The sequence below is a fragment of the Pelecanus crispus genome, chromosome 26 (genome assembly GCF_030463565.1).
Source record: "Pelecanus crispus isolate bPelCri1 chromosome 26, bPelCri1.pri, whole genome shotgun sequence".
In the NCBI taxonomy this organism is placed as follows: Eukaryota; Metazoa; Chordata; class Aves; order Pelecaniformes; family Pelecanidae; genus Pelecanus; species Pelecanus crispus.
This window is the reverse complement of record NC_134668.1, coordinates 2,944,636-2,969,076: the sequence shown is the minus strand read 5'-3', so window position 1 is coordinate 2,969,076 and position 24,441 is coordinate 2,944,636. Positions and strand designations below refer to the sequence as shown.

At 61.2% G+C, this 24,441-nt stretch overlaps 2 protein-coding genes across 4 annotated transcripts in view; one reads left to right on the top strand and one right to left on the bottom strand.

The window, feature by feature from the left end:
- Window positions 1-7,188, top strand: TARBP2 (TARBP2 subunit of RISC loading complex). Its single transcript, XM_075725005.1, has 9 exons — window positions 1-45; window positions 2,276-2,457; window positions 3,181-3,286; window positions 3,904-3,987; window positions 4,187-4,259; window positions 4,886-5,003; window positions 5,090-5,217; window positions 6,697-6,892; window positions 7,031-7,188. Exons 2-9 carry the CDS (start codon window positions 2,298-2,300, stop codon window positions 7,186-7,188), a joined length of 1,023 nt encoding a protein of 340 aa, XP_075581120.1. The 5' UTR covers window positions 1-45; window positions 2,276-2,297.
- Window positions 7,189-14,756: 7,568 nt separating this feature from the next.
- Window positions 14,757-24,441, bottom strand: part of LOC104033388 (cyclic AMP-dependent transcription factor ATF-7) — a 43,602-nt gene continuing 33,917 nt past the window's right edge. For all 3 annotated transcript variants that reach the window (XM_075724982.1, XM_075724984.1, XM_075724983.1), the window contains exons 6-11: window positions 23,273-23,372; window positions 21,932-22,045; window positions 20,649-20,795; window positions 19,110-19,307; window positions 17,694-17,802; window positions 14,757-15,001 (exon numbers count right to left, since the gene is read on the bottom strand). In XM_075724982.1, the coding sequence (XP_075581097.1) occupies window positions 14,784-15,001; window positions 17,694-17,802; window positions 19,110-19,307; window positions 20,649-20,795; window positions 21,932-22,045; window positions 23,273-23,372 (886 nt within the window). In that variant the 3' untranslated portion in view covers window positions 14,757-14,783. The remainder of the gene's footprint in view (window positions 15,002-17,693; window positions 17,803-19,109; window positions 19,308-20,648; window positions 20,796-21,931; window positions 22,046-23,272; window positions 23,373-24,441) is intronic.

The window sequence follows — 24,441 nt, the reverse complement described above, 5'->3', positions numbered from 1 at the left end:
GGAGGGGGCGGGCGGCGGGGCCAGGCGGAGCGGCGGCTTCCCCAGGTACCGGATACTTCCCTCTCCGCTCCGGGATATCCCTCCCACCCGGGGATCCACTCCCCGCTTTCCCCAAACCGGGATCCACCCCCCCCACACCCCTCCCCAACCGGGCTCCTGGCGGAGAGGGGGCGGTTGCGGCCTAGGGTAGGCCCCGCGGTCACCGGGCCTGGGTGACGGGGTCCACGCTGCGTGTGTGTGTGTGTGGGGGGTGCAGGGCTGTGTCCCCGCGCTGCGTGGGGGCTCCGGGTCTGTCCCCATGCTGCGTGGGGGCTCCATCCCCCTCCCCAGCGCGTGTGGTGGTGCCAGCCCCGTCCCCCTGCCCCAGGCACACGGCAGTGCCACCACTGTCCCCTGTCCCCATGCTATGTGGTGGGGCCAGCCCTGTCCCCATGTCCCCATGCACACGGCAGTGCCACCACTGTCCCCTGTCCCCATGCTATGTGGTGGTGCCACCCCTGTCCCCATGTCCCCCTGTCCCCATGTCCCCAGGCACACGGCAGTGCCACCCCTGTCCCCCGTCCCCATGCTATGTGGTGGTGGCAGCCCCATCCCCCTGTCCCCATGTCCCCCTGTCCCCCTGCCCCAGGCACACGGCAGTGCCACCACTGTCCCCTGTCCCCATGCTATGTGGTGGTGCCACCCCTGTCCCCATGTCCCCAGGCACATGGCAGTGCCACCCCGTCCCCCTGTCCCCATGCTATGTGGTGGGGCCAGCCCTGTCCCCATGTCCCCATGCACACGGCAGTGCCACCACTGTCCCCCTGTCCCCATGCTATGTGGTGGTACCACCCCTGTCCCCCTGTCCCCATGCTGTTTGTTGGTGCCAGCCCCGTCCCCCTGTCCCCATGTCCCCAGGCACACGGCAGTGCCCCATCCCCACGCTACATGGTGGTACCACCCCTGTCCCCCTGTCCCCACGCTGTTTGTTGGTGCCAGCCCTGTCCCCATGTCCCCATGCACATGGCAGTGCCAGCCCTGTCCCCCTGTCCGCCTGTCCCTATGTCCCCATGCACATGGCAGTGCCACCCCTGTCCCTGTGTCCCCACGCTACGTGGTGGTGCCACCCCTGTCCCCTTGCCCCCATGTCCCCACGCACATGGCAGTGCCACCACTGTCCCCATGTCCCCATGCTCTGTGGTGGTACCAGCCCTGTTCCCATGCTGTGTGGCGGTGACACCCCCATGACCGTGTCCCCACGCAGCATGGGAGTTCCACCCATGTCCCCGTGCTGTGTGGGGAGTCCAGCCCTGTCCCCGTGTCCCCCTGTCCCCATGTCACACGGCAGTGCCACCCCTGTGCTGGGTCCCCACGCTGCCTGAGGCTCCAGCCCTGTCCCCATGCCATGTGGTGATGCCACCCCTGTCCCCGTCTCCCTGTGCTACGTGGCAGTGCCAGCCCTGTCCCTGTGTCCCCGTGCTGCTTGTTGGTGCCAGCCCTGTCCCGGTGGCATGTGGCAGTGCCAGCCCTGTCCCTGTGTCCCCGTGCTGTGTGGTGGTGCCAGCCCTGTCCCCATGGCGTGTGGCAGTGCTATCCCTCTCCCTGTGTCCCTGTGTCCCTGTGCTGTGTGGTGGTGCCAGCCCTGTCCCTGTGGCGTGTGGCAGTGCCAGCCCTGTCCCTGTGTCCCCGTGCTGCTTGTTGGTGCCAGCCCTGTCCCCATGGCGTGTGGCAGTACCAGCCCTGTCCCTGTGTCCCCACACTGCTTGCTGGTGCCACCCCTGTCCCCGTATCCTAATGCTGCAGGGCGATGCCACCCCTGCCCCCATGTCCCCATGCTGTGTGACGCTGCCAGCCTCTCCCACCACCCCACTTTCCCCTCGCCAGCCCCCTCTGACCCCTGCTCGGGCTGGTGACAGCCCTGTCCCCGTGTCCCCATGCCATGTGGTGGTGCCACTCCTGTCCCCGTATCCTAATCCCATGTCCCCACACTACATGTCAGTGCCACCATGTCCCCACGTCTCCCCACTACGTGTCAGTGCCACCGTGTCCCCACGCTATGTGTCAGTGCCAGCCTCTCCCCTCTGACCCCTGCTTGGGCTGGTGACAGCCCTGTCCCCATGTCCCCATGCCGTGTGGTGGTACCACCCCTGTCCCCATACCCCAGCGCTGCGGGGCGATGCCACCCCTGCCCCGAGTCCCCACGCTGCGTGGCTGTGCCGGCCTCTCCCACCGCCCCACTCCCCTGCAATCCGTGCCCCCGCGGGTCCCCTCTGACCTCTGCTCGGGCTGGTGACAGCCCTGTCCCCAGCCTGGAGCAGATGCTGGCCGCCAACCCCGGGAAGACGCCCATCAGCCTGCTGCAGGAATATGGCACTCGCATAGGCAAGACCCCCGGCTACGACCTCCTGAAGGCCGAGGGACAAGCCCACCAGCCCAACTTCACCTTCCGCGTCACCGTTGGGGACATCAGCTGCACCGGTGGGTCCCCGGCACCCTCCGCTCCCAGGCTGCGGGGCGAGGTGCAGAGGGTGCCCTGGGGTGGACCTCGCTTGCCTGGGACGTTGGGGACAGCGAGGATGCGGGGATTGTCCCCGGGATGGTGGGAATGTGCTGGGGGATCCCTAAAAGTGGGTTGTCATGGGGGCATCCCCTGAGATCCGTAAAAAAATGGGTCCTGGTGGGGGATCAGCTGGGATCCTGATGCCTGGGGACACTCAGGGAAGCCTTGGGACCCCAAAAAAGTGGGTTGTGGTAGGGGATCACCTGGGACCCCCGATGCCCAGGATGCCCAGGGATCTCCTAGGACCCCGAAGCCTGCACTGATGCAGGGATCCTCCTGGGGACCCAACATCTGGGATGTGCCATGGGGATTCCTTGGGAACCCAAAAAACGGGTCCTGGTGGGGGATCACCCAGGACCCCGATGCCTGGGACATGGAGGGTCCCTTGGCACCCCAAACAGCAGGTTGGGGGGGGGGGGGATCGCCTGGCACCCTCATCTCTGGGGGACACAGGGGTCCCCTGAGACCCTGATGCCCGGGCTGTGACACAGGGATGCTCTGGGACCCCAAAAAGCGGGTCCTGGTGGGGGATCGCCCAGGACTCCGATGCCTGGGACACCTGGGGACCCCTGGCACCCTGCCACCAGGGTTATGGCAGAGGGGTCCCCGGGAGCCCCACCCTCAGCTGGCCTCTCCCCCAGGGCAGGGGCCCAGCAAGAAGGCGGCGAAGCACAAAGCGGCCGAAGTGGCCCTGAAGCTGCTGAAAGGGGGGGACATGCTGGAACCCGCCACCCCTGAGGAGCCCAGGTGAGGGGGGACGGGGTCCCCAGGGTGCTGGGGTTCAGGGTGGGGGTTAGGGTGCAGCACAGGGGAGGGTTGGAGGGAGCTGGGGGGGGGCCTGGGGGGTGCTGGGTGCACAGGGGAGGGCACTGAGCGTGTCCAGGAGGTGCTGCGGGGAGTTTGGGGTGTGCTGGGATGCTGGGGGGGGTGGGGAGGGCGCCTAGGTGCTCTGGGGGTACCCAGGGGGTCGGGAGTACCCCAGGGGTGCTGGGTGCCCAGGCCCCGTGGGTTTGGGGGATCTGCGGGGGGGTTGAGGGCATCCAGGGGAGTTTGGGGGTACCCAGGGTGATGGGGGATGCCGGGCAGCTTGGGCACCCCAAGGGGTTTGGGGGTGCCCAGAGGGGATTGAGGGTACCCAGGCAGGTCTGGGGGTGCACAGGGGGGGTCTGGGGGTGCACCGGGGGGGGTTAGGGGTGTCTTAGGGGAGCCAAGAGAATTGGGGATGCCTGGGGTGGGTGGGGATGCCAGGGGGTCTGGGCATCACAAGGGACCTGGGGGTGCCTGGCAGGATTTGGGGCCCTGGGGGGCTGGGGGTGCCCAGGGGGGCCGGCTCGGGTGTTAATGTCTCACCTTTTATCCCCAAGCTCTCCTTTCCCCCCAGAGCCCCTGGCTGAGCTCAGCCCCGCAGCCGCCCCCCCCACCCCTGCCGCGCCCCCGCCCTCGCCCAGGTAATGGAGTGGGGGGCACCCAGGGGCCGGGGCTGGGTGGGGGGGCACCGATCCCCCCAAACCCCCAGCTCCCGGCACCCCCTTACCCCTCCTTGCCTCCCCGACCCGGGGGTCCTGGCGTGGGGGGTTCAGCATGGCCGCCCCGCTGTGCCCCCCTCACGCCGTGCCCCCCTCACGCCGTGCCCCTCTGCCCACGCAGGGGCACCCCCCTGGAGATGAAGACGCCCGTGTCCCCCCCACAGTCGGAGTGTAACCCCGTGGGGGCTCTGCAGGTGGGTGACACCACGGGTTGGGACAAGAGGGACCCCCCACACCCCCCGGCTCGGTGGCCGTCCCTGTTTTGGGGGCGACAAGCCTGCTTTGGGGACGGCCATCCCTCTCTGGGTGGGGGGGGCCATGTCCCTTTGGGGGTGACCTCACCCATTTTGGGGGTGGCAGTGACCTTTGGGGGTTGCCTCTGCCCAGCTGGAGGGGGCTCTTGCCCCTTTTGGGGACAGTTATCCCCGTTTTGGGGATGGTTGTCCCTGTTTTGGGGATGGTTGGACTCATTTTGGGGACAATTATCCCCATTTGGGGACAGTTACCCCATTTTGGGGATGGTTATCCCTGTTTTGGGGATCGTTTGACTCATTTTGGGGACAGTTATCCCTGTTCTGCAGACAATTATCCCCATTTGGGGACAGTTACCCCATTTTGGGTACGGTTATTCCCATTTCGGGGACGGTTATCCCTATTTTGGGGGCAGTAGACCCATTTTGGGGCTGGCCCTGCCCGTTTGGGGGCTGGCAGTGCCCGTTTTGGGGCTGGCAGCTCCTTTCCACGGGCAGCTCCCCCCATTTCGGGAGGGGTCCATGGCCTTGCCCTCCCCGGACCCCCGCGTTTGCATCCCCACCCGCAGGAGCTGGTGGTGCAGAAGGGCTGGCGCCTGCCCGAGTACACGGTGACACAGGAGTCGGGGCCAGCGCACCGCAAGGAATTCACCATGACGTGCCGCGTGGAACGCTTCGTGGAGATCGGTGCGGGGCCGGGGCACCCTTGGGGGACGTGGGGGGACAGGGCGGGGTGCCGGGCTCACCTCGGTGTCCCTCATCCCCTCCCGCAGGCAGCGGCACCTCCAAGAAGCTGGCGAAGCGCAATGCGGCCGCCAAGATGCTGGTGCGGATCCACAACGTCCCCATGGAGCCGCGGGAGGGCAGCGAGGCTGAGGTGGAGGAGGACCAGTTCTCCATGGTACCGGCCAGCGAGGGGTTAACGGGGGACACGGGCACCCCATGGGCACCCCGGGGGGGGCTAACGGGGGACACGGGCACCCCGGGGGGTCCATGGGGGACACAGGTACCCCATGAGCACCCCAAAGGGGTTAATGAGGGACACAGGCACCCCACGGGCACCCCAAGGGGTTAATGGGGGACACGGGCACCCCGGGGGGGTCCATGGGGGACACAGGCACCCCACGGGCACCCTGGGGGTGCTAACGGGGGACACGGGCACCCCACGGGCACCCCGGGGGGGCTAACGGGGGACACAGGTACCCCACGAGCACCCCAAAGGGGTTAACAGGGGACACTGGCACCCTGGGGGGTCCATGGGGGACATGGGCACCCCACGGGCACCTCAAGGGGTTAACAGGGGACATGGGCACCCCGGGGGGGTCCGTGGGGGACATGGGCAGCCCATGGGCACCTCAAGGGGTTAACGGGGGGCATGGGCACCCCAAGGTCACCCAAGGGGTCCATGGGGGACACGGGTACCTCTGTATCCCCTATTTCAGGGCTTATGGCCCCCCAGAGATTAAAGTCGGGGGGGGCAGCAGGGGCAGGGGGACACCCAAGGGTGCCCTGGGGGGGGCTGCCTGGATTTGGGGTCCTTGGGGGGGGGGGTGGGTGTGTCCCGCAGTCCCCAGGTCCCCGGGGGGGGACACGCTGCGTGGGGGCTCCCAACAGCCCCCACATTCCTGGCATGGCCCCATATGGGGGTCCCTGAGCCCCCTTGCTCCCAGCGTGGCCCCACACGGGGGGGTCCTGGCGGTCCCCGAGCCCCTGTGTCCCCAGGGTGTCCCCGTGTAGGGTCCCTGTGGTCCCTGAGCCCCCGCGTCCCTGGGGTGTCCCTGTACGGGGGTCCTGGTGGTGTCTGAGCCCCCATGGGTGTCCCCATGTCGGGGTCCCCATGGTCCCCGAGCCCCTGCGTCCCTGGGGTGTCCCTGTACGGGGGTCCTGGCAGTCCCCGAGTGTCCCCGTGATCCCCGAGCCCCCACGTCCCCAGGGTGTCCCTGTACGGGGGTCTTGGTGGTCCCTGAGCCCCCGTGTCCCCAGGGTGTCCCTGTACAGGGGTCCTGGCGGTCCCTGAGCCCCCGTGGGCGTCCCCATGTTGGGGTCCCCGCAGTCCCCGAGCCCCTGCGTCCCTGAGGTGTCCCCGCGTGGGACCCTGGGTGGTCCCTGAGCCCCCGTGTCCCCAGGGTGTCCCTGTACGGGAGTCCTGGCGGTCCCTGAGGCCCCGTGTCCCCGGGGTGTCCCTGTACAGGGGTCCTGGCGGTCCCCGAGCATCCCCATGTCAGGGTCCCTGCGATCCCTGAGCCCCCGTGTCCCCAGGGTGTCCCTGCATGGGACCCTGGGTGCTCCCCGAGCGCCCGCATCCCTGTGGAGGGGTCCGGGTGGTCCCCCCATCGCTGGGGGGGGGTCGGGATGGTCCCCGAGCGCCCCGTCCCCGCAGGCGGGCCCTAGGCTGGAGGGGCTGCGGGGCCGAGCGCCCGGCTGTACCTGGGACTCCCTGCGCAACTCGGCGGGCGAGAAGATCGTGCAGCTGCGGAGCCACCCGCTGCCGCTGGCCCCCGTGGGCGCGGGCGCCTGCGCCCTCCTGCAGGAGCTCTCCGAGGAGCAGAGCTTCGCCATCAGCTACCTCGACATCGGTGAGCCCCCCGCCCCGCGGGCGTCCCCCTCCCTGGGCACCCCCAGCCCCACCGGCTGCCCCAGCCTGGGCTCGGGGGCGTCGCGGGTGGGTTTGGGGGGCCCGGGGTGCCAGCGGCCCGTCCCCGTGTGCCCCCCAGATGCGCTGAGCCTGAGCGGGCTGCACCAGTGCCTGGTGGAGCTGTCGACGCAGCCGGCCACGGTGTGCCACGGCGCGGCCCCCTCCCGCGACGGCGCCCGCTCCCAGGCCGCCCGCAACGCCCTCCAGTACCTCCGCATCATGGCGGGGGGCAAGTGAGCCCCCCCGCCCACCCGCCGACAGCCGGATGGACCCACGGACACTCCGACGGACCCACAGACGGACCCCCCCCCCGGACTCACCGACAGACACACGGACCTCTGGACGGACGCCTGGGCCCACTGGTGGACACCCGGCCCCCGCCCACGGACACCCGGGCAGACACCCGGCCCCACTGACGCACCCCGTGGGCGCCCAGACCTGCTGACAGACAGACGGACAGACCCGCGGCCCCCCCAGACGGAGCCTGGACAGACCTCAGGGCCCTGGGGCACCCCCCGCCCTGGCTCCCCAGGGGCGAGGAGGGTCCCCGGCCGCCAGCCAGCCCCAGGAATAAAGCTGGGGGGCTTGGGGACTCCCCGCGTCGGTGTCTTTGTGAGGGGGCGGGGGGTGGGGGGCAGGGAGGGCCAGGTCCCCCCGCCCCCGCGGCAGAACCAGAGCGAGCGTTCGGAGTGGGGGGCAGTGGTTTATTGGGTGACAGATGGACCCACGGACAGATGGACTCACGGACGGGCTTGTGGATGGGCTCACAGACGGCTTCCCAGACAGACGGCTCCCAGGACGGACGGCAGGACGGACAGACGGACGCTCAGCGGCGGCGGCCGAAGCGCTGCGGCGTCGCCATGGTCCAGAACGGGGCGGCCGGGGGGTCCCAGCTGCCCCCGAACCTGCCCCAGGGACAGCGCAGCGCTGGCACCCGCCGACAGGCCGGACAGACAGACAGGGCCGGACAGACGGGGATGGATGGATGGGGACAGAGGGGGATCCAGAGGGATGGAGGAGGATGGACAAACGGACAGGGATGGGTGACGGGACAGACGGAAGGGGACAGACTCGGTGCCGTCGGGTAGGGGCAGTGGAGCAGGCAGGGACGGACGGACGGACACACGGATAGACGGGACAGATGGGAACGGACCGAGGGACGGGGACAGGTGTATGCGGGACGGAGACAGACAGACAGACACCAGCGCAGCCCCCCGCCCCCCCCGCCACCGGCACCGGCCAGGCCGCCCGCTCCCCCCCCGGGTGCCCCCAAACACCCGGGTCCCTCCCCGGCCCCGGAGCCCCCGGGCCCCCCGGCCCCGCACCCCGACACCCCCCGGCCCCCCCAGGCCCCCCTCACCTCTGCGGCGGGGGCGGGGAGCCGGGCCCGGGGCGCTGCAGGGAGCGGAGCAGCGCGCCCAGGGCGGCGGCGGCGGCGGCGGGGGGCGGCCCCGGGGGGGCGGCGGCGGCGGCGGCCTGCGGAGGGGCGGGACGGGGGGGGTCACGGCAGCCCCGGGCCCGGGGGCCGCCCCCCAAAAGGAACCCGAAACCCCCCCCGCTCCCCCCGCCCGAGGGCGCGGCGCTGGCCGGGGCTCACGGGGCCGGGGCTCACGGGGCCGGGGCTCACGGGGCCGGGGCTCACCGGGCCGGGGCCGGGGGCCGCGGGGCAGCAGCGGGCGGCGCGCAGGGCCCCCGCCAGCAGCAGCAGCAGCAGCAGCAGCCGCCCCGCCATGGCCCCGCCGCCCGCCGCCGCCGCCGCCTCTTATAGCCGGGCCGGGCCGGGCCGGGGGTCCCGGGGGAGCGGGGGGTTGCGGGGATCAATCCTGGCTCCGCCGCCGCTCATGAAACCCATGCGCCAGCCGCCCCCGGGGACGGACGGACGGACGGGGGCGGCCCCCGCACCCCCGGACCCTCAACCGGCAGCACCGGCGCTGCCCGCGCCCCCGGGACCCCCCCGTCCTGGACCGGGACTCCCCGAAACCCGGACCCTGCCCCGCATCGCCCCCCCCGCTCCCGGACCCCTCCCCTGCACCTGCCCCCCCCGGCCCCCCCATTCCGCCCCCCCCCCCCCGCCGCTGCTCGCTGCCGCCCCCCCGTGGCCCCGCCGCGCTTCTGCAGCCCCGACGGCGCGGCCGCGGCTCCCCGGGCCCCCCCCGACTTTCAGCCGCTCCCCCCGGCCCCAAAGCAGCTGAAATCGCCCCAAAACGCTCAGCCCCCGCGTGCCCCGGCGGTCCCCCCCCCCCCCCCCCGGGCCGGCTGACCCGCACCGGGTCCCGGGCAGGGCTGGGGGCACCCGGGGGGGGCCGGGGGGTCCCGGCAGCGCTGCCCCCCACCCCCCCCGGGCAGGGCACGGCGGCCCCGGGTACCCCCGACACGGGGGGGTCCCCACGCGAGCCGGCTCGGGCCCCGCGAAGCAGAGGGCGGCAGCCAGCGTCTCCTGGGTAATATTTTAATGTTATATTTGCAGCATAAATAAAAGGCACATTACATGTTTGGTACGACGCGGTGGGGGGGGCTGGGACGCGTGTCCCCCACGCGTCCCCCCCATGTCCCCGGGCCCCCGCGGGGGCTGTGAGGACCCGCTCACAGGAGCCCGTGCGCGGGGGGCCCTCGGGGCCCGGGGGGGGCCGTGGGCTGGGGTTACAGCTGGGAAACCGCTTCGCTGCGTACGGAGCCGCGCATCCCTTGGGGACGTCGATACATGTCTATATAGGTCTGTATATACGCATAGATACGGGGTTTATAGATACTGCACCCTCGCGGTTACGCTTTCCGGGGACTGCCTTCTCCTTGGCTTCTTCCACTGATCGACAAAGCTCGCCGGGGACGGGGCCCCGCGTCCCTCTGTCACCTCCTGGGCTTGTTTGGGGTGGCGAGCGTCACCACTGCCAGAGCCCGCGTGCGCACGAAACCGGGGTGGGGTGGAGGAACCATGAAGAAATGGGTCTGCAAGTCCAAAAATGACAAATTTCTGGGCCAAGCCATCAAAATCCAGAAGCAAGGAGCCCATTTGGGGGGACAAGGCAGTGCTGAACCCACCCAGCCCCAACAATCCCAAGGGATTTGGAGGCTGGCGAGGAGATCTTCACCTCTGCCGCAGGGCGACGAGGGAGCGCTCCCTGCCCGGGTTCAGCATTGCCCCCGCCGGGGGAACGGCCGCCCCGGGACGTGTTTTTCAGCCCTTTGTTTCTATCCCATTCCAGCCAAGACGACTGACAAAAGCCCTGACCCCCATCAGCCGATGCCGCCATCCGGGCTCTCCCTGACTCAATCACAACCCGAACGCAACCTTTAAACCCTGCAAGGCTTTTCCACGCGCCTGCGAGGAGCCCAAATACCACTCTTCTCCCCACCCCCATCAATTAGGCCAGAGAGGAGGGAAGGAGACCCCAGACGATCCAAGCACCGCGACCACAGAGATGGGTTTTGAGGGAAGACGCATGGGAAGCCGGGACTGACACCAGCACTGCCCAGGGTTTCGGTTAAGGCACCGCGGCCGAGGCGCGAGGGCTGGCAGAGGGAAATGCGGGTGCCCGGCGAGCTGCCGAGCGGAGCCTGCCGGGCGGCTGCCACCCCCCAGGAGCCTCTGAAAAGCAGAAGAAATCACCCTAGAGCAGAAATCAGGTTTTTTTTGTCCCACCCAAAGATGTGCGCAGTCTTCAAGCAGGAGTTGAACCCGCATGGGAAGGAGGAGAAGAAAAAGCCACCGTCACCCTCACCCGTCCTCACGGGTTGGGGGGAACCCTGCATCGCCAACCTGCCAGAAAGCCCGTCCTTCCAACCAAAACCGAGCCCCTCGCTACCAACCAAACTCGAAGCACGTCCTCTACCGCGCCTGCCACGCTGGCCTGGAGGAGAAACCGCCTCCAGGAGAGGCGACGAGGAAGGAGGAGAAGGCGTGGGGCACAAACGCAGCAGCCGTTCGGCCCCTCGGAGCGGTCTGAAGCGCTCAGCGAGGATCCCCACGCCTCGGAGCCCAAAGGCTCCCCGGGAGCAGCGCAGGCAGCTTCGCTCCGGGAGAGGAGACCACGCCGGTCCCGGCTTTTCAGCAGCTGCCTGGGCAGTGTGGTGTATCCATGCGTGGCTGCTCATCGGCGTGGAGGTGCCAGAAAAAGCGCCGGTGGAAAAACACGCTCTCTACCTACCCTCCTCTCCCGAGCGCCTGGAGAGTGACCTCTTCAAAACCAGACCTGTTCCTCCCACCGGAGGAGCGACAGCCACCCCGGCGTCGTGACGTTCCGCTCCTCCTGAGGTTCAAGACAGACTCAGCATCGTCTGCCGGGGAGGATGAACCTCACCCACGTGCCCCAAAGTCACGTTCACGGCTTGGGACGCCATCGCACTGGGATGGGAGCAGAGAATTGCCCCGTTGCCTGAGGCCGGCGGGGCGATGTGTTAGCTAAGGGTCACGCTGGGTTTTTTGGCCGCCTTCCTCCTCGCGGGCTCAGCCGCGCTGGGCTGGGAGGATTCCTGCTTTGCACCACCCATCTCCCTCCCTGCAAGCAGGGACGCTGTCGGCAAGAGAAACAGGGACTGAAACCTGCTCCAGGACCTGCTTTTGCACAGCAATGTTGCTGGGGTAAAACACACCCGGAAGGTACACAGGGAAGCTGCAACTCTGTTGACTGAAAAAAAAAAATGCTAAGGGATGGTCAAACACTTGTTCCCTGATTATGGCTGCCCGGGTTTGGGGCTTTATAACCGCGTTTTCATGGGTTTGCAGATTTTTCAAGACATGAAGTGCTTGCAGGTGGAGGGGAGCCGAGACGGGGAGATGCTGGAGCAGGGCAGCGCCGGTGGCACCAGGAGCACCGAGGCGCAGAGGGATGGGGAGAAAAGCCGCTTCCACACCCCCCGCTTGTCACCAGTGAGGCCTGAGCTACCCCGCCGTGCCCGACAGCTACGAGCTTTCAGGGCTCGGAGTGGTCAGGGCAGGGAAAGCCCTTCCGTGGGATGCTCTCGGGTGCTCCCGGCTCTCTCATCACACAGAATTGGGCCGCTTTAAGTCCCTAAGGGTAAAAATAAGGGCTCGGGGAAGCTGCTGCATTCAACGCCAACACTGCCGGGTGTCTCACTGTCCTGGGCTCGTAGCCTCTCCACCATCGCCCTTCACTCCCTCCTGCCAACCCCACCAGCAAAGCCCCCGGCTGCTCCTCACCACCGCGAAGTAACCAAGGCACCAGCGGCAGGATCAGCCCAGAGCTCAGTTCCTCCTTCCCCTCCTTCCAGCGAACACTCTTCCTCCAGACGGGGCTGCTCTGCAGAGCCGAGCGCTCGGCGAGCACAGGAGGAGCTGGTGAGCTGCAGCTGGACACAAGCGCTCGCTCCCCGCGCTGCCCCAGCTCCAAGCACTGCGCACCAAGGGACGGGGACCACAGGGCTGCCGGGCGACCAAGCAAATATGTTTACAACACATTTTTGTCATTCCTGCTGTTCCCAGACAAAGAAAGAGAGAGAGACGCTTGCTTCAAAGCCCCCTGAAGCAAACTGAGCAGATTTGAAGACCAGAGCAAATCCCTTTGCCGCAAGACGGGTCATTTTTACACCTTTTTGGGCAATGCGAAGGGGTGCAGGGTTTTCTGCCCTTCCCTGTCGCAGCTCTACAACCTGCACCCGGCAGCAGCTCCAAGAGGAAGCAGAGCCGGGCTGGATCTTGTACCTCCTGCGAACGCTCTGCCTTAGATCCCGGCCCCCCCAAAAAGGTCCTGATGCCCCGCTGCACCTCACCTGGCTGAAACCCCTTTTTGTCCAGGCCGCACGGCTTTAAGACGCGCCAAACCCCCGCGCTGTGTGCTCTTCTCACAGCTCGCCCTCGCTGCAGAAACACATGCCGTGTCGGGACAGTAAGAGCCAAAACACCTGGCTACGCAGCGATGCTGCAGAAACAGCTTTGCAGAAACAAAAGGCGGGTCTGGGGGGGCTACGCAGGATCTGAACCAGAAGTGCAAACTGCCGAGGCCAGAAGCGACCCCGATTACGCACAAGACGACTCTCGAGATGAGCAAGAGAAACCAGGAGAGCACGAGAGCAGCACCGCATCGAGACAAACCAAACCCAGGAAATGCCGCAGTTGGTACTGCCGGGAAGTTGAGAAAACCTGAAAAAGAGGAGAGGGGGAAAAGACAGATCCCATCGATAGAAAAACCAAACCGCTGAACTTCCCCATCCGTAACGGGATCCGGCTCCTTGCTCAGACTTTGCTTTGGGTTTTGCTGTCCCTGGAAACCTTCCAAGTCTGGATAAGCCAAACGAAATCACTTTGACAAACAAACTTGGCTCAAAAGTGGCAAGTGCAACCTGAGGTGGGCGAGAGCTCGGGCGAGGAGAGGCCTCCCGAGGAGGAGAGGAAGACCAAGGGCTGATGCAGCTCCACGGACTTTGGCGAGGTTCCTTCCAAGAGCCCGAACGCACGCAGCACCCCTTCCCATTTCCAAACTATCAACTCCAGTCGCTTGCCCAGGGCCAGCGGCAGCCTCGGGAAGCACACACAGACACACACGCACGCTACGCCCGCCTGGCAAGAAAGCAGACCCGATTCCAAGCGTCTTTAACATCAGGGCTGGGTTTTTAACCTGCCCTACGAAACTGGAAGCTCTGTGAATCCTTCGTTTGCTCTGGCTGGGAAGCAATGGATGCTCCATCACCGAGAGCAGAAGATAATCGTGAGGAAGAGGTAAAAGACCAGGCAAACAGAAACACTACTTCGTGCTCCCTCCCCTTGGAACAGGCAACTAATCCGTGATTTAAGGCCACCATTATTAAGGTCATCGAGGTTATGTGTAAAGGAGATGATCCTCGGAAATGGAGGGGTTCGTTTCCTAAGGTGTGCAGTGGCGCTGGGAGCAGCTGATGAGTTCTGGGACTCGCATTGTTATTGCCAGCTGGGCCGGCTCATCCTTTCACGCACGCCCCAGAGCGCCTTCGCACCGGTCCCAGCCGACGCGGATCAGCACCAATTTACTGTAAGGAAGACTGAGAGCAGCCCCTCCGCTGCTACAACACACGGTACCTTTTCTCCAGCAACCACAGCGTCCCGGTACGAGCGCAGCACACGCATGTCTGCAGCTCCCGGTGCGGCACAAGTGACCAGGAACGCGTCTGTCATCCCCTGGCCCCGCGTCCCCCTCTCCCAACCGCTGGGCACAAACCGATTTACAGCGATTACACTCCCATCGTGTCCAAAATCCGTCGCCGGCATCCTGGGAGTGAGTGTGTGACGAGACTAACCTCGATCCCTTTAACCTCAGAGCTCAAGGAGGCTTCTTGTGCGAAGGTGCAATGTTTCAGGTAGCTAGAGCAGAGGGGTGAGCAGATGCCTGGAAGCAGCACGCTGTTAAAAATAAAATACATTGACAGCACGACTAAATGTCAGAGCCTCCCCAGAGCTATGTTTTCCTTTGCTGAGAGCGGAGGAGGAGCGGGGAGGGGGGGGACCTGGGAGAGTGAAAGCGCCAAGGGGCTCCACCACGCATGGAGGTTTAGTGTTAATGTAACCGATACCTGGAAGTGAACCTTGCAAGGTGCTTTTCGAAGTGAGGCTCTGCGTGTTCAGATAACTCTGCCAGTTGACGGATCGTCAACCGAAGGATCGAGAAAAGCACTCGATCCACGGCCGTCCCGCGGGGACGGGCGATGGCGGGGCAGCGGTCGGGGGCCAGGATCTGTACAGGCTATGCAGTGTAAGAAGCGCCATAGCTGCCCTTAACTCACTTGAAAAAAAGAAAAAAAAATAAAATCCTTATGGGCCCCCACTCGTCAGGGACTTAGTTAGGGTCAGTCTCTCCGGCTGCGAGTTCGCGGTTAGCTCCGTGTCACACGCACAGGCTGTGACATCATCTGCCAGCAGACTGCGACTGTGGAGCCATGATGACGTGTGACGGTATCGGCATGCTCAGTTCTGTCCTTTGGCTCGCCATCTGCGTGAGCACCGACGTGGCAACCGCTTCTGCCGCCGAGCGGACGCTGAGCCCGTTGGGGGAGGCCGTCACAGAGCTGTGCTGGATGACGGGAGCAGGGGAGCCGGTGGGCTCGGAGCTCTCCTTGGGGCTTTCTGCTTGACCAGAGAAGGAGAAGGGGATGGGAAAAAAAGAAGAAAGCAAGGTTAGAGAGAGGCTGTGCGTGTTGCTACCGGCGTTAGCAGCAAGGCAACAGGATGGGACGCTGCTGCCTCGGAGGGTGTGCAGAAATCCGTCAGGTATTTACTTAACACTCACCTTTGCAGCCAAAGCAGCCTGGAGCAGAGAGGCTGATCCCTACAGGAACCCCAGCTCCCCCCACCAAGCTGGGCCACCCCTCAAGCAGCTGTTTGGCAAAAGCAAGTGAGGACTGGAAATAAAACTGATTAGAGTTGGGACATAACGACCCACCGGGTCCGGCTGGCCCCGTCCCTTGGAGAAACACCACCGAATCTTACTGAATTCGCGCCAGGAAGGCATAAAGCGCAGGCTTCACACCAAGGATGGCAGACCCAGCATAACCTTTATCGTAATAAATCTGTTTCCTCATTATAACAAATGAACTTTCCTACATGTTGTTGCCTGGCGTGGTACTTGGTTCAAGGCCATTTAGCCCAGAGACTGAATAGTTCCTTCAGAGTCCTTACCATCTGTTGGGTGAGCACAGAGGAAAGCGTGCAACAGAAAACCTTCTGCAAAGGCAGGGTTTTTTTTGCCATTTTTTATACAAATTACCTGGTTTGCTCTTTATTGTTCTCTAGAACATTAAAATCAATTAGAGCCCATTACAAACTGTTTGCTTGCTCGATTTCTTTCAGTAACTTGAAGCAATATGATTGAAGGGACGGGAGGCAAACAAAGACAGACCTTCTTCCGTGCTCTTTTCTGAGCGACGCAGATTGGTTTCCAAAACTTTGGATTCTCTCCCACAAACAGCCCACTGCGCCCAGGCAGCGCTTCTAACACAGAGGATAATTTGTGACCTATCAAATGCCAAGGCGAGAGCAATCAGACCTCTCTCTTTGGGGGTATACACTCATTATCTACAGATGTCAGGAGGAAATTCCCTCCTGTGCACTTGGCTAGATGAATTACGGGTAAGATGCGGTCACCTTCCTTTAAAAGAGCAAAATAATGGCACAAGCTAGGATACTTCTTCCACATCAAGAGGGTAAAGCCCATGACACTGGGGGGGTGGGCAGGGGTGGGAAATCAGAGAAGAGGTTTACCACCTCACTGGGCACCGGCGAACGTGTTTTAGGGCTCCGTTTTCTAGCAGGTGCTTGAGTATCACGCCCCGTTCCCGAACAGGTTTTACCTTCCCTTGCGAAGCCCCGGCTCGGCCCTCGCCAGCACACTGAAAGATGCGGCTAGCACAGATTTGAAAACTGACTTGGCGGTGAGAGAGAAGGTCGAGCGGAGCAATATAATAGTTTGGCATCCCAAAAAGGAGATTTACAAGGTATTACAAATAAAACAACCCAACTGTACATGAGGCAGCTGTAATTCCATCGAGGGAATCTGGCATTTTTGTTTAAGGACCTGCTTAGTCACAAATCTCAATAATAAAAAAGGCAGCCGGGGAGGGTGGGCATGGGGAGGGAGGTGTGAATTTCATTTTTATTATTCAGATGTGTGATGAATTCCTATTATTGGAGTAGACAGACTGTGAGGAATAATAATAGGAACTGTAAACTTTGGAAGTTAACAGGAAAAATCATGTCGCCTCTCTGCATTATACACAGAGCGAACACCTGTCTGCAAGGGCTGGGGGACAACGAGGATTTTCACGACCACATTACTCAAGCTCTGAGTCACTGTAATGAGTGAAAATAAACTGGCTGTGCCAGGCCCTGTGCAGCACGTATCTGTGCCTCGCCGCACAGGCGAAGAGCGTTTCAGAGACCCGGGAGATGGGGAGCGGGAGGCAATCAGGAAGGACAGTGCCTGCTTTTCTGGCTTTTGTTTTCCCCCTTTCCTGTTCTTATCTCCATCCATCCCTGCCTCTCATCCCGTTAATCCAGGCAACGCTAGGGGACTCCAGCATCCTCCCAAAGTCTTTGCACAAATACCACAGCGTGGAATTGTTATTGCAGAGATGACATAAGAATCCAGACATAATGTTTAGCTCCCAGGTTGATTATAATGAAATAGGCAGCATTAAAAAAAAAAAAAAAAAGAAAGAAAGAAAAGAAGATAAAAAAGAGGCCTTCTTGGTTCCAAACCTGAGCCAATTTGATGTGAATTGCAGAGAATGAGATACAGAGCCCCATGATGTCATTTATAGAGTCTGGCCTTTTCTGACTCTGGCTTTGCTTTCAGAGCAGCAATCGTTTTTAACTTCAAAGAGAATATCAAGTGCTTGGCACGCTGCCTGGGAGCGGGTGGAGAGACGCCGGCCCACACTCCAGGGAGAAGCGGAGATATGGATCTCTGTCAAATATTCCACACTACAGAGACGCAGAGGGAGATGCACTACCTCCTTCCCTCGGCGCTTTTGCACCGCGGTTGCCCTCGCTGCCTGGTTGCAAGATCTTATAAACCAGGTTAAAGTGCCAATCTGCAGTGCAAATTTGCAGGTCCAGCCTGCGTGATCCTCCTCACCGTGGAGGCCGTATCAGCAGAAGACACAGGACCAAGGTCTGTCCTGTCCTGCCAGGCGCAGTCGCTGGAGGGTGATGGAGCAGAGACTACGAGGAAGAACTCCCTTCCTTTACATCCTACGCAGGTTTCATCTGCCTAGACCTAATTAAAGGGTAGTAAGGACGAGCAACAGTCACCACTCACCGAGATAGCCCTGTGTTTTCTTCTGTAGTGCAGTGACGGGGCAGTCCTTGTGAGCCAGCAGGAGCTGTTTAAGTTGAGCAACTTCGTTCCTCAGTAGTGTAACTTCATTCTGAGATTGAAAAACAAACACGCACGTATGCATCACTCATGCTCTTGACAGCAGCCTCTAGCAACAGCAGGGCGTTAATTTATGTGCCCTGCAAACTTACAATTTGTTGTCTAATTGGAGTTGCCTCTGCCTCAAGAACACCAAAGTAAGTTTCTGGGTTTGGGGAATTCAGTGTGCAAGACATGGACCTCAGCACTTCCCTCCGGCAGTCCCCCCCGCTGCCTGGAAAGCCCCTCGCTATGTTAATCGCCTAATCCTGGACATGCATTTGCCTGAGCCCTCCTGCTAATGCCAGCTGCTTGAGTCAGACACTCCGGCGCGCTGTTGGCTCCAAAGGAAAATTAATCAGAGCGAGAAGCTGAGTGTCCAACCAGCTCAGCCCATGCCAGGCCGTGGGGCACATCAGAGCTCCTCCAAGCTCTCGGTACCTCTCTGAGCTTCTTCTGTAAACCAGGTCTGCTCCCCTGAAAACTTTGTGCAGCCTGTTATTCCTCTATTGAAATGTTTGGAGAAACAGCTGAAACCCAGTCAATTGTATTTCAAAATTGCCCAAGGAAACAGTTTCTATAATTATCTTGGGAGGAGAATAAAAATACCATGATCAGTACTATTGAAAAAATCCCACTGCATGAGTCACTAGCCAGCAGCAAAAGAAAAAGCCCAGAACGGACACAAATTCAGTCTTTGCAGACCCTTCAATCCTCGGCCAGCGCTGAGAGCATTAACAAGGGGGTAATGGCAATGGAAGTGAAGCCTGTATTTTCAGATGCGCTGCACTTCTGCTAGGCACACAGGGGGTGCTGCCAGTGAGCCAGGGAAACCCAGTTCTCCAGAAAAATCAGTATGGCTGCAGCCAGCCTCCCCGCTCAGCCCTGCGCCAGGTCCACCAGGCAGGGAAGGGAACTGGGACTGCTTCTGCTGACCCCGTGCCAGCAGACAGCTCTCCCTTGCGCAGGGGAGGGTTCCACTCTGCAAATACAGCTGCTTCCCGGGGCCTCTGCGCTTGGCTCCTGAGGCTGGCATTGCTCCTTGCGCTACCGCCTTGATGGGCAGAGGCAGAGCCCATTCGAGGGGGGCAGGGAGAGAAAAAAGAGCACTGAGGTGGCTCTTCCCCCACGGCCTCCTCAAGGCAGAGGATCAGGATGGAAAGCAGGGAGGGAAATCTACGCACAGAGGCAGCAGCCCCGCTCCGGAGAGCAGCATCCAAACGCACGTTGTCTCTGCAGCACGGGGAAGATGTTCCCTCCGGAGCGACGGTCCTAACGCTGGCGAAGGGCTGTGCTCAGCCTCCACGGTTACATACTCACGCTCAGCTGGATGTTCTGGGTCGTGAGCTCCTCGGCTTTCTTCTCCAAAGACGACACCCAGAGCTTGCGTTTCTGACGGCAGCGGGATGCGGCAGCCCGGTTCCGCTCCAGGAACCGCTGCCGGCGCTCGTCCGGGTCTTCGTCAACCGTGCGTCTCCGTCGCCCGCCAGTGCTGGGGGTGGGCTGGGCAGGGGAAACCTGGCGATGGGGGGCATGAAAGAGAGAGACTGAAAAGGAGCTCTGGTGCAAGCAGGCAGGCAGACACACACCGGCGTAACCAAGGTTTGGCAGAGGAGATGCCAGCTCTTGCGGCTGGAGCAAAAAGGGATTTGCTTTTGCAGAGCAGCCAGCACTGCACGCCGCAGGGATGGATCGAGGGCAGCCCAGGCTGCGGCGGGGGGCTGGGGACAAAGCCCCTTTCACAGCCGTTTCTGGAAGCCCTTCCCCAGCTGAGTCTGAAGTGTGCAAGCAAACTTAAGGTGTGAATCCACATGGACTCTCTGAGATCCTGAGCCCAGTGAACGTGTGAATATCAGGGGAATTAGTTAAATCCCAAACTCCTACAGTCAGCTAACGGCATGTAACTAACAGCAGAAGCTTCCTCCCCTCTGTGACGAGGAGCTAACTAATGTGGTAAATGACCACGGGCAATGCAGAGAAAACAGCCTTCCTTTTAATTTCACTTAAGAGACTTTAAAAAGCACTTCACACTGCAATGACTTAGGAGATTCCCACACGTCCAGCGACCACATATCAGCTGACGAGGGCAACTTCCAGCTGCAGGGCTGGGAGCGCTTCATCCTGCTCTGACGCACGTAACCACGCACGGTCAAAGCTCCGTCTCCATTTGGGTTCGGTAACTCACTCGCAGAGCACAAATCACAGTTTTTGAGCGGGTGATTTGCTTAAAAAATTAATTTGGGTTAAATTTTCCCTGAATGTCTTCAGCTAAACAAGCTCTCAGGCACCCGGTACAAAAAAGATTTTGTATGTAACACTGCACATTTCCCGGTTTTATTTTGGGAGAACAAAGGGAAAGTCAGCGAGGGCAAACAGTCCTGCAGACGCAGCCTTGCCGGCACTTCTGCGAGGGCTCTGTAATTACACTGCCACAATCGGGGAGTGCAGTTACACTTCGGTACTCGCTGTCAGGCAGCATATGGATATTAAACTTTTGGAAGCCTATCTAACTGACGGAGCAGGTGGCGATCCTGATGGAAGGCTGGCATTTGGTTAGCTGGCAGGAGCCAGTGGAGTTGATTGCCTAAGAGGGGAGCGTTTAACCCCAGTAATTGAGCAGGGAGAAGAGAGCGAAATATTCTTTCGGAACTCCAGACCTTGTCAAACAAATTAACATGTTGCTGAAGTTTTCTGCCTGGTGGTGTTTGAGAGAGCATTAGCGCTGAAGTGGCACTGAAAAAACAAGTTTTTTAACCCATTCTGCAAACCAGGAAGCTGCAAGATTTTCCTCCTCTTTCCCCGAGGCCCAGAAACCCGCAGCACCTCCAGCCCAGCCTCACGGGCTAAGCAGTAGCAGACCTGTGGCTGAGCCGGGGAAGGGGCGTCAGGGTGCTGGACAAGTATCTGACTTTGCTCTGGACGCGCAGTCACCATCGTGCTGGCTGAGCCCACCACCAGGTTGCTGCCATTCAGCGAGGAAGATGCCGTCAAGCTGGCCTTCAGCCTCTGTTAAAGGAGAAAAAAGGACGTCAGTGGACCTGTTCTCCGTGCTGTTAAGGTTTTAACCAGCTCCTCTATCATCCAAGGAGCCAGGCCGCGGGGGAACGGGCTCTTCAGGGACTGCAGCTGATTCAAATCCAACCGAAAGCCATCACCATCTGGCCTACTCAAAGACAGACAGCGGCTTCCAACTTAAGCCCAAGCAGACAGGTGTCCGCATCCCAAAATTGCTACTGCAACTGGCACCGATCCGCTCCCCAGCTGGCAGGCTCTGCAGAAAGACCACGGACTGAACAGGCTGCGGAGCCCAACTGTCCTTGAGCACCTGCAGAGCGGTCCTTCTGGGATGGAGAAGGACCTACGCATGATCAAGACCATGTCTTGCAAGTTCCTTCTCTGGGCAGCCAGGCACAGGCCAGCGGGGCAGGATGGCTGTTTCATGCCTCCGAGTTTAAGATCTCTCACCCCACCTGTAGATCCGATCTGCCCATGGAATCCTGCAGACACCTAAACAGGGTACAATGGGAGCAGCGACAACGCACCCACAACGGTGAGCAGCACGGCTCTAAGAGGTGGCTTTGCAAACATCTCCACCCTGTCTCAGCCAAAAAAACACGGGGTTTCGTTGCTCTTTGTTTGCAAACTTAGGTTTGCTTCCCCCGCTCTGCACGCACCTAGCTTGAGCCATGAGGAGCCAGGAGAGGAGAATTCCTTTCATACACTTCTAGTTAAAGAGGTCTACATGAAAACTATTACCAGGCTCCTTGGATTACAGCACAACATCTCTTCTCTTGGCTCTGCCTTCCTCAAGCTCACCTCCAACCCATCTGTTATCTTGGAACTAGAAGCAGCAGCTTTACAAAACAGCCGCGTTTAGGATGGGGCTGAGGTTTGTCTTGACAATAGCGTGCCTGCTCTGCCTGCCAGAGCCGCAGCGCTGATGAGTCTAATATTCCTGGTGGCATTTGTAACACCTGCTCTCGGTGCAGGGAGGCTGTGCAGGATTTCGGAGAAGCAGTGGCTCTTTGCAAAGGCTGCAGGGAAAAAGCCTCCAGATGGAGTCTTTTCTGGAGGAGCCTGTGAAGACTTAGGGATAACACCGTGGACGTGACACCCTGCCCGGCATGTATTTGGACACTTACCATTTTGGCTTCAGAATGCACTGGAAGTCCTGATGGTGAAATGGACCCACTGCTGTTGATGGGCGGCCCAGGAATACCGGGAATGTTCGGCACCATGGACATCGGCCGAGCCAGCTATCGGGGAGGAAGCAACGCGTGGGTTTTGGAAGCTGAGGTGCTTTCACAAGCCCGCTCTGCAAAGCATCTCTGTAATAATTCCCCAACCAAGCACATTTATAAATCTTGACAAACGTTCAGCGTTTAACTACTGCCATCAATTACGCCTGCTGTCACTGAAGGCCAGCAGCCACTCCTTTGGTGGCCACGGTGGCTGTTTCGGAATCACCCAGCCATAGCAGCCCAGCGCTGAGGACAGGGAGGAGTGCAGCCCTAAAGCCTCCCTCCTTCCCTTCCCTCCCAGAGGGCTTTTCCCCACCAGTACAGGAGAGCGAATGGAGAGGGAGGGTACGAGATCCCCTCCGATTCTCTGCCTGGCTCTATTGCAAAGCTGCTGCAATGCCAAGGGTAAGTCACAGCATCCCCTCCTAAAGACAGGGAGCTTTATCCCTCACCAAAGAGGGGAAAAACTGGAATTTGTGCTCGCTTTTATAAGCCACTCAGGTACGCTGTTGCAAAGCACTACAAACGCAAGTCGCGTTTCAAACAATCAGGAAGGTGCGAAGATGTTTCCGTGCCCACGAGCTATGCCGAGCTGCCTGCAGTCTGCCTACTTTGACGTCAACATTCCTGTTACCTGAGGCAGAAGGTTTTGGCCATTACTCACTCAAAACCCAAAAGACATGCCCAGCAGGACAGACAGGATTCACACGGGGTGCTCGGTCGGAAGCTGAAGCGCTCGGAAGACGTACAAGCCACCCACCAGGCAAATCTGCTTGTGAGTTCTGCACCACAGAACATTCTCCGTATGCAAAAAGCACAACCCGCAAGGCTGATATTCAAACAGCTCTTTAGCTCACTGGCGAGGTTAGGGTGTCTTTCCTGGACTGCAAAGACCAACATGTTCTCTGCAAGCTCGAATGGTTTCAATTGAGGCACGCTGTTCCAAATGGAAGCAGCTAATCAGGGATCCTACAGTTCCCAGCCCTGGATCAATGGCATGAGCCATCTGTCCAGGCAAGGCTTTGTTTTTTCCAGACTTATTGCCCTCTAGTGCGATCGACACGTTATTACTACCTTGCCAGAGCTGGGCCCCCCCCTCCTCCTCCTCTTCCAGTCGTATCTTGCACAGAGGGGGAGATATATTTTAATTTTTACAAAATGGAAGTGTCTGCATACATTTGGCAGGGGAAAAACACCGTCCCCTCCTCTGCCGCGCAGAGCTGTGTTGGAAGTTTCTCTCACCGATATAACAGAAGGCATCTGTACGGGAGGGCCTGGGAGGACGGGCATGGTCTGTCCGTTTGCAAGCTGCACGACAAGTGGAAGAGAACCTGTGGGAGACCTGGAGAAACGACAATTCAAGTTCTCATGGATTATTTCAAGTTTATGCTGTCCCAGCAGCCCCATGAGCTCAAGGGCAGAAGCACGAATTAGTTCTGCTTAGTGGATTTGGGCTCATTTTCCCATTTCTGAACGGCACGTTCTGAACGGGTGGGTGCAAAGCCCAGCTGAGCATGTGTTGGGGTAACCAAGCCCCCCGCACGCTCACTGCAGGGCAGCCAGCACGCGCCAACGTCACGCTGAGGCGACCCAGGCTGCCGCTCCTCGCTCGGGGCTGGCAGCGATGCCGATGGCCAGCGTTGCGACGTGCCCTGGTTAACTCCTGGGCGTATGCTAGCTGGCCAAAACACCACGGCTGCCAAAGCCCCGAGACACAATGCCCACCTGAACTGACAGAAAAGCACACCCAGGGGCTGCTGCAACTCCTCCTCGGGGAGATTAAGAGTGCTCTCCTGGCTGAGCCGGGCACTGGGCAGATGGGGGACCAGGGCAGCAGCTACCAGTGACTACTCGGCCTGGGAGCCACGTCTGCTGAGCTCCCACGAGAGGGTTTGCAAGGATTTAGCTTTCCATTAACAAGCGCTTCTGACTCTGACTCCAGAGAAAACCTCCTAAATATGGAGTGGATGCAGGGCTGGCTTGTGCCCGCCCCGACAATGGCTCTGGGAGACGGGAACGGCCCCGCTCACCGCAGGCTGGGGGAGGAGGCGATCGTGCCGGAGCCTAATTGTGACAAATTAAAAATACCAAGAACTTTTTCCATTGCAGATCACTTTGCAGTGAAAGGCGGCATTTCTGCGTGTGGTGACAAACGGGCACACAGACCCCTGCCTCCATTTCGGAGCGTCACAAACCTCACCGTGCTCCGGCTCTGACTCTCCGGACTCAGCCTTTCTAGGAGAGCGGAGGAAAAGCTGGAGCTGATCTGCTCCGGCCAACGGGGAGAGGAAGGAAACCGACTCTGCCAGCAAGGGCTGATCTCCTGCTCCTCCTCGGCTCGTGACAGTGCGGCAGGGAGCCGAATGGAGGCAGAGCCGAGCCGGGAAGAGAAGAGCAGAGCTGCTAGGAGC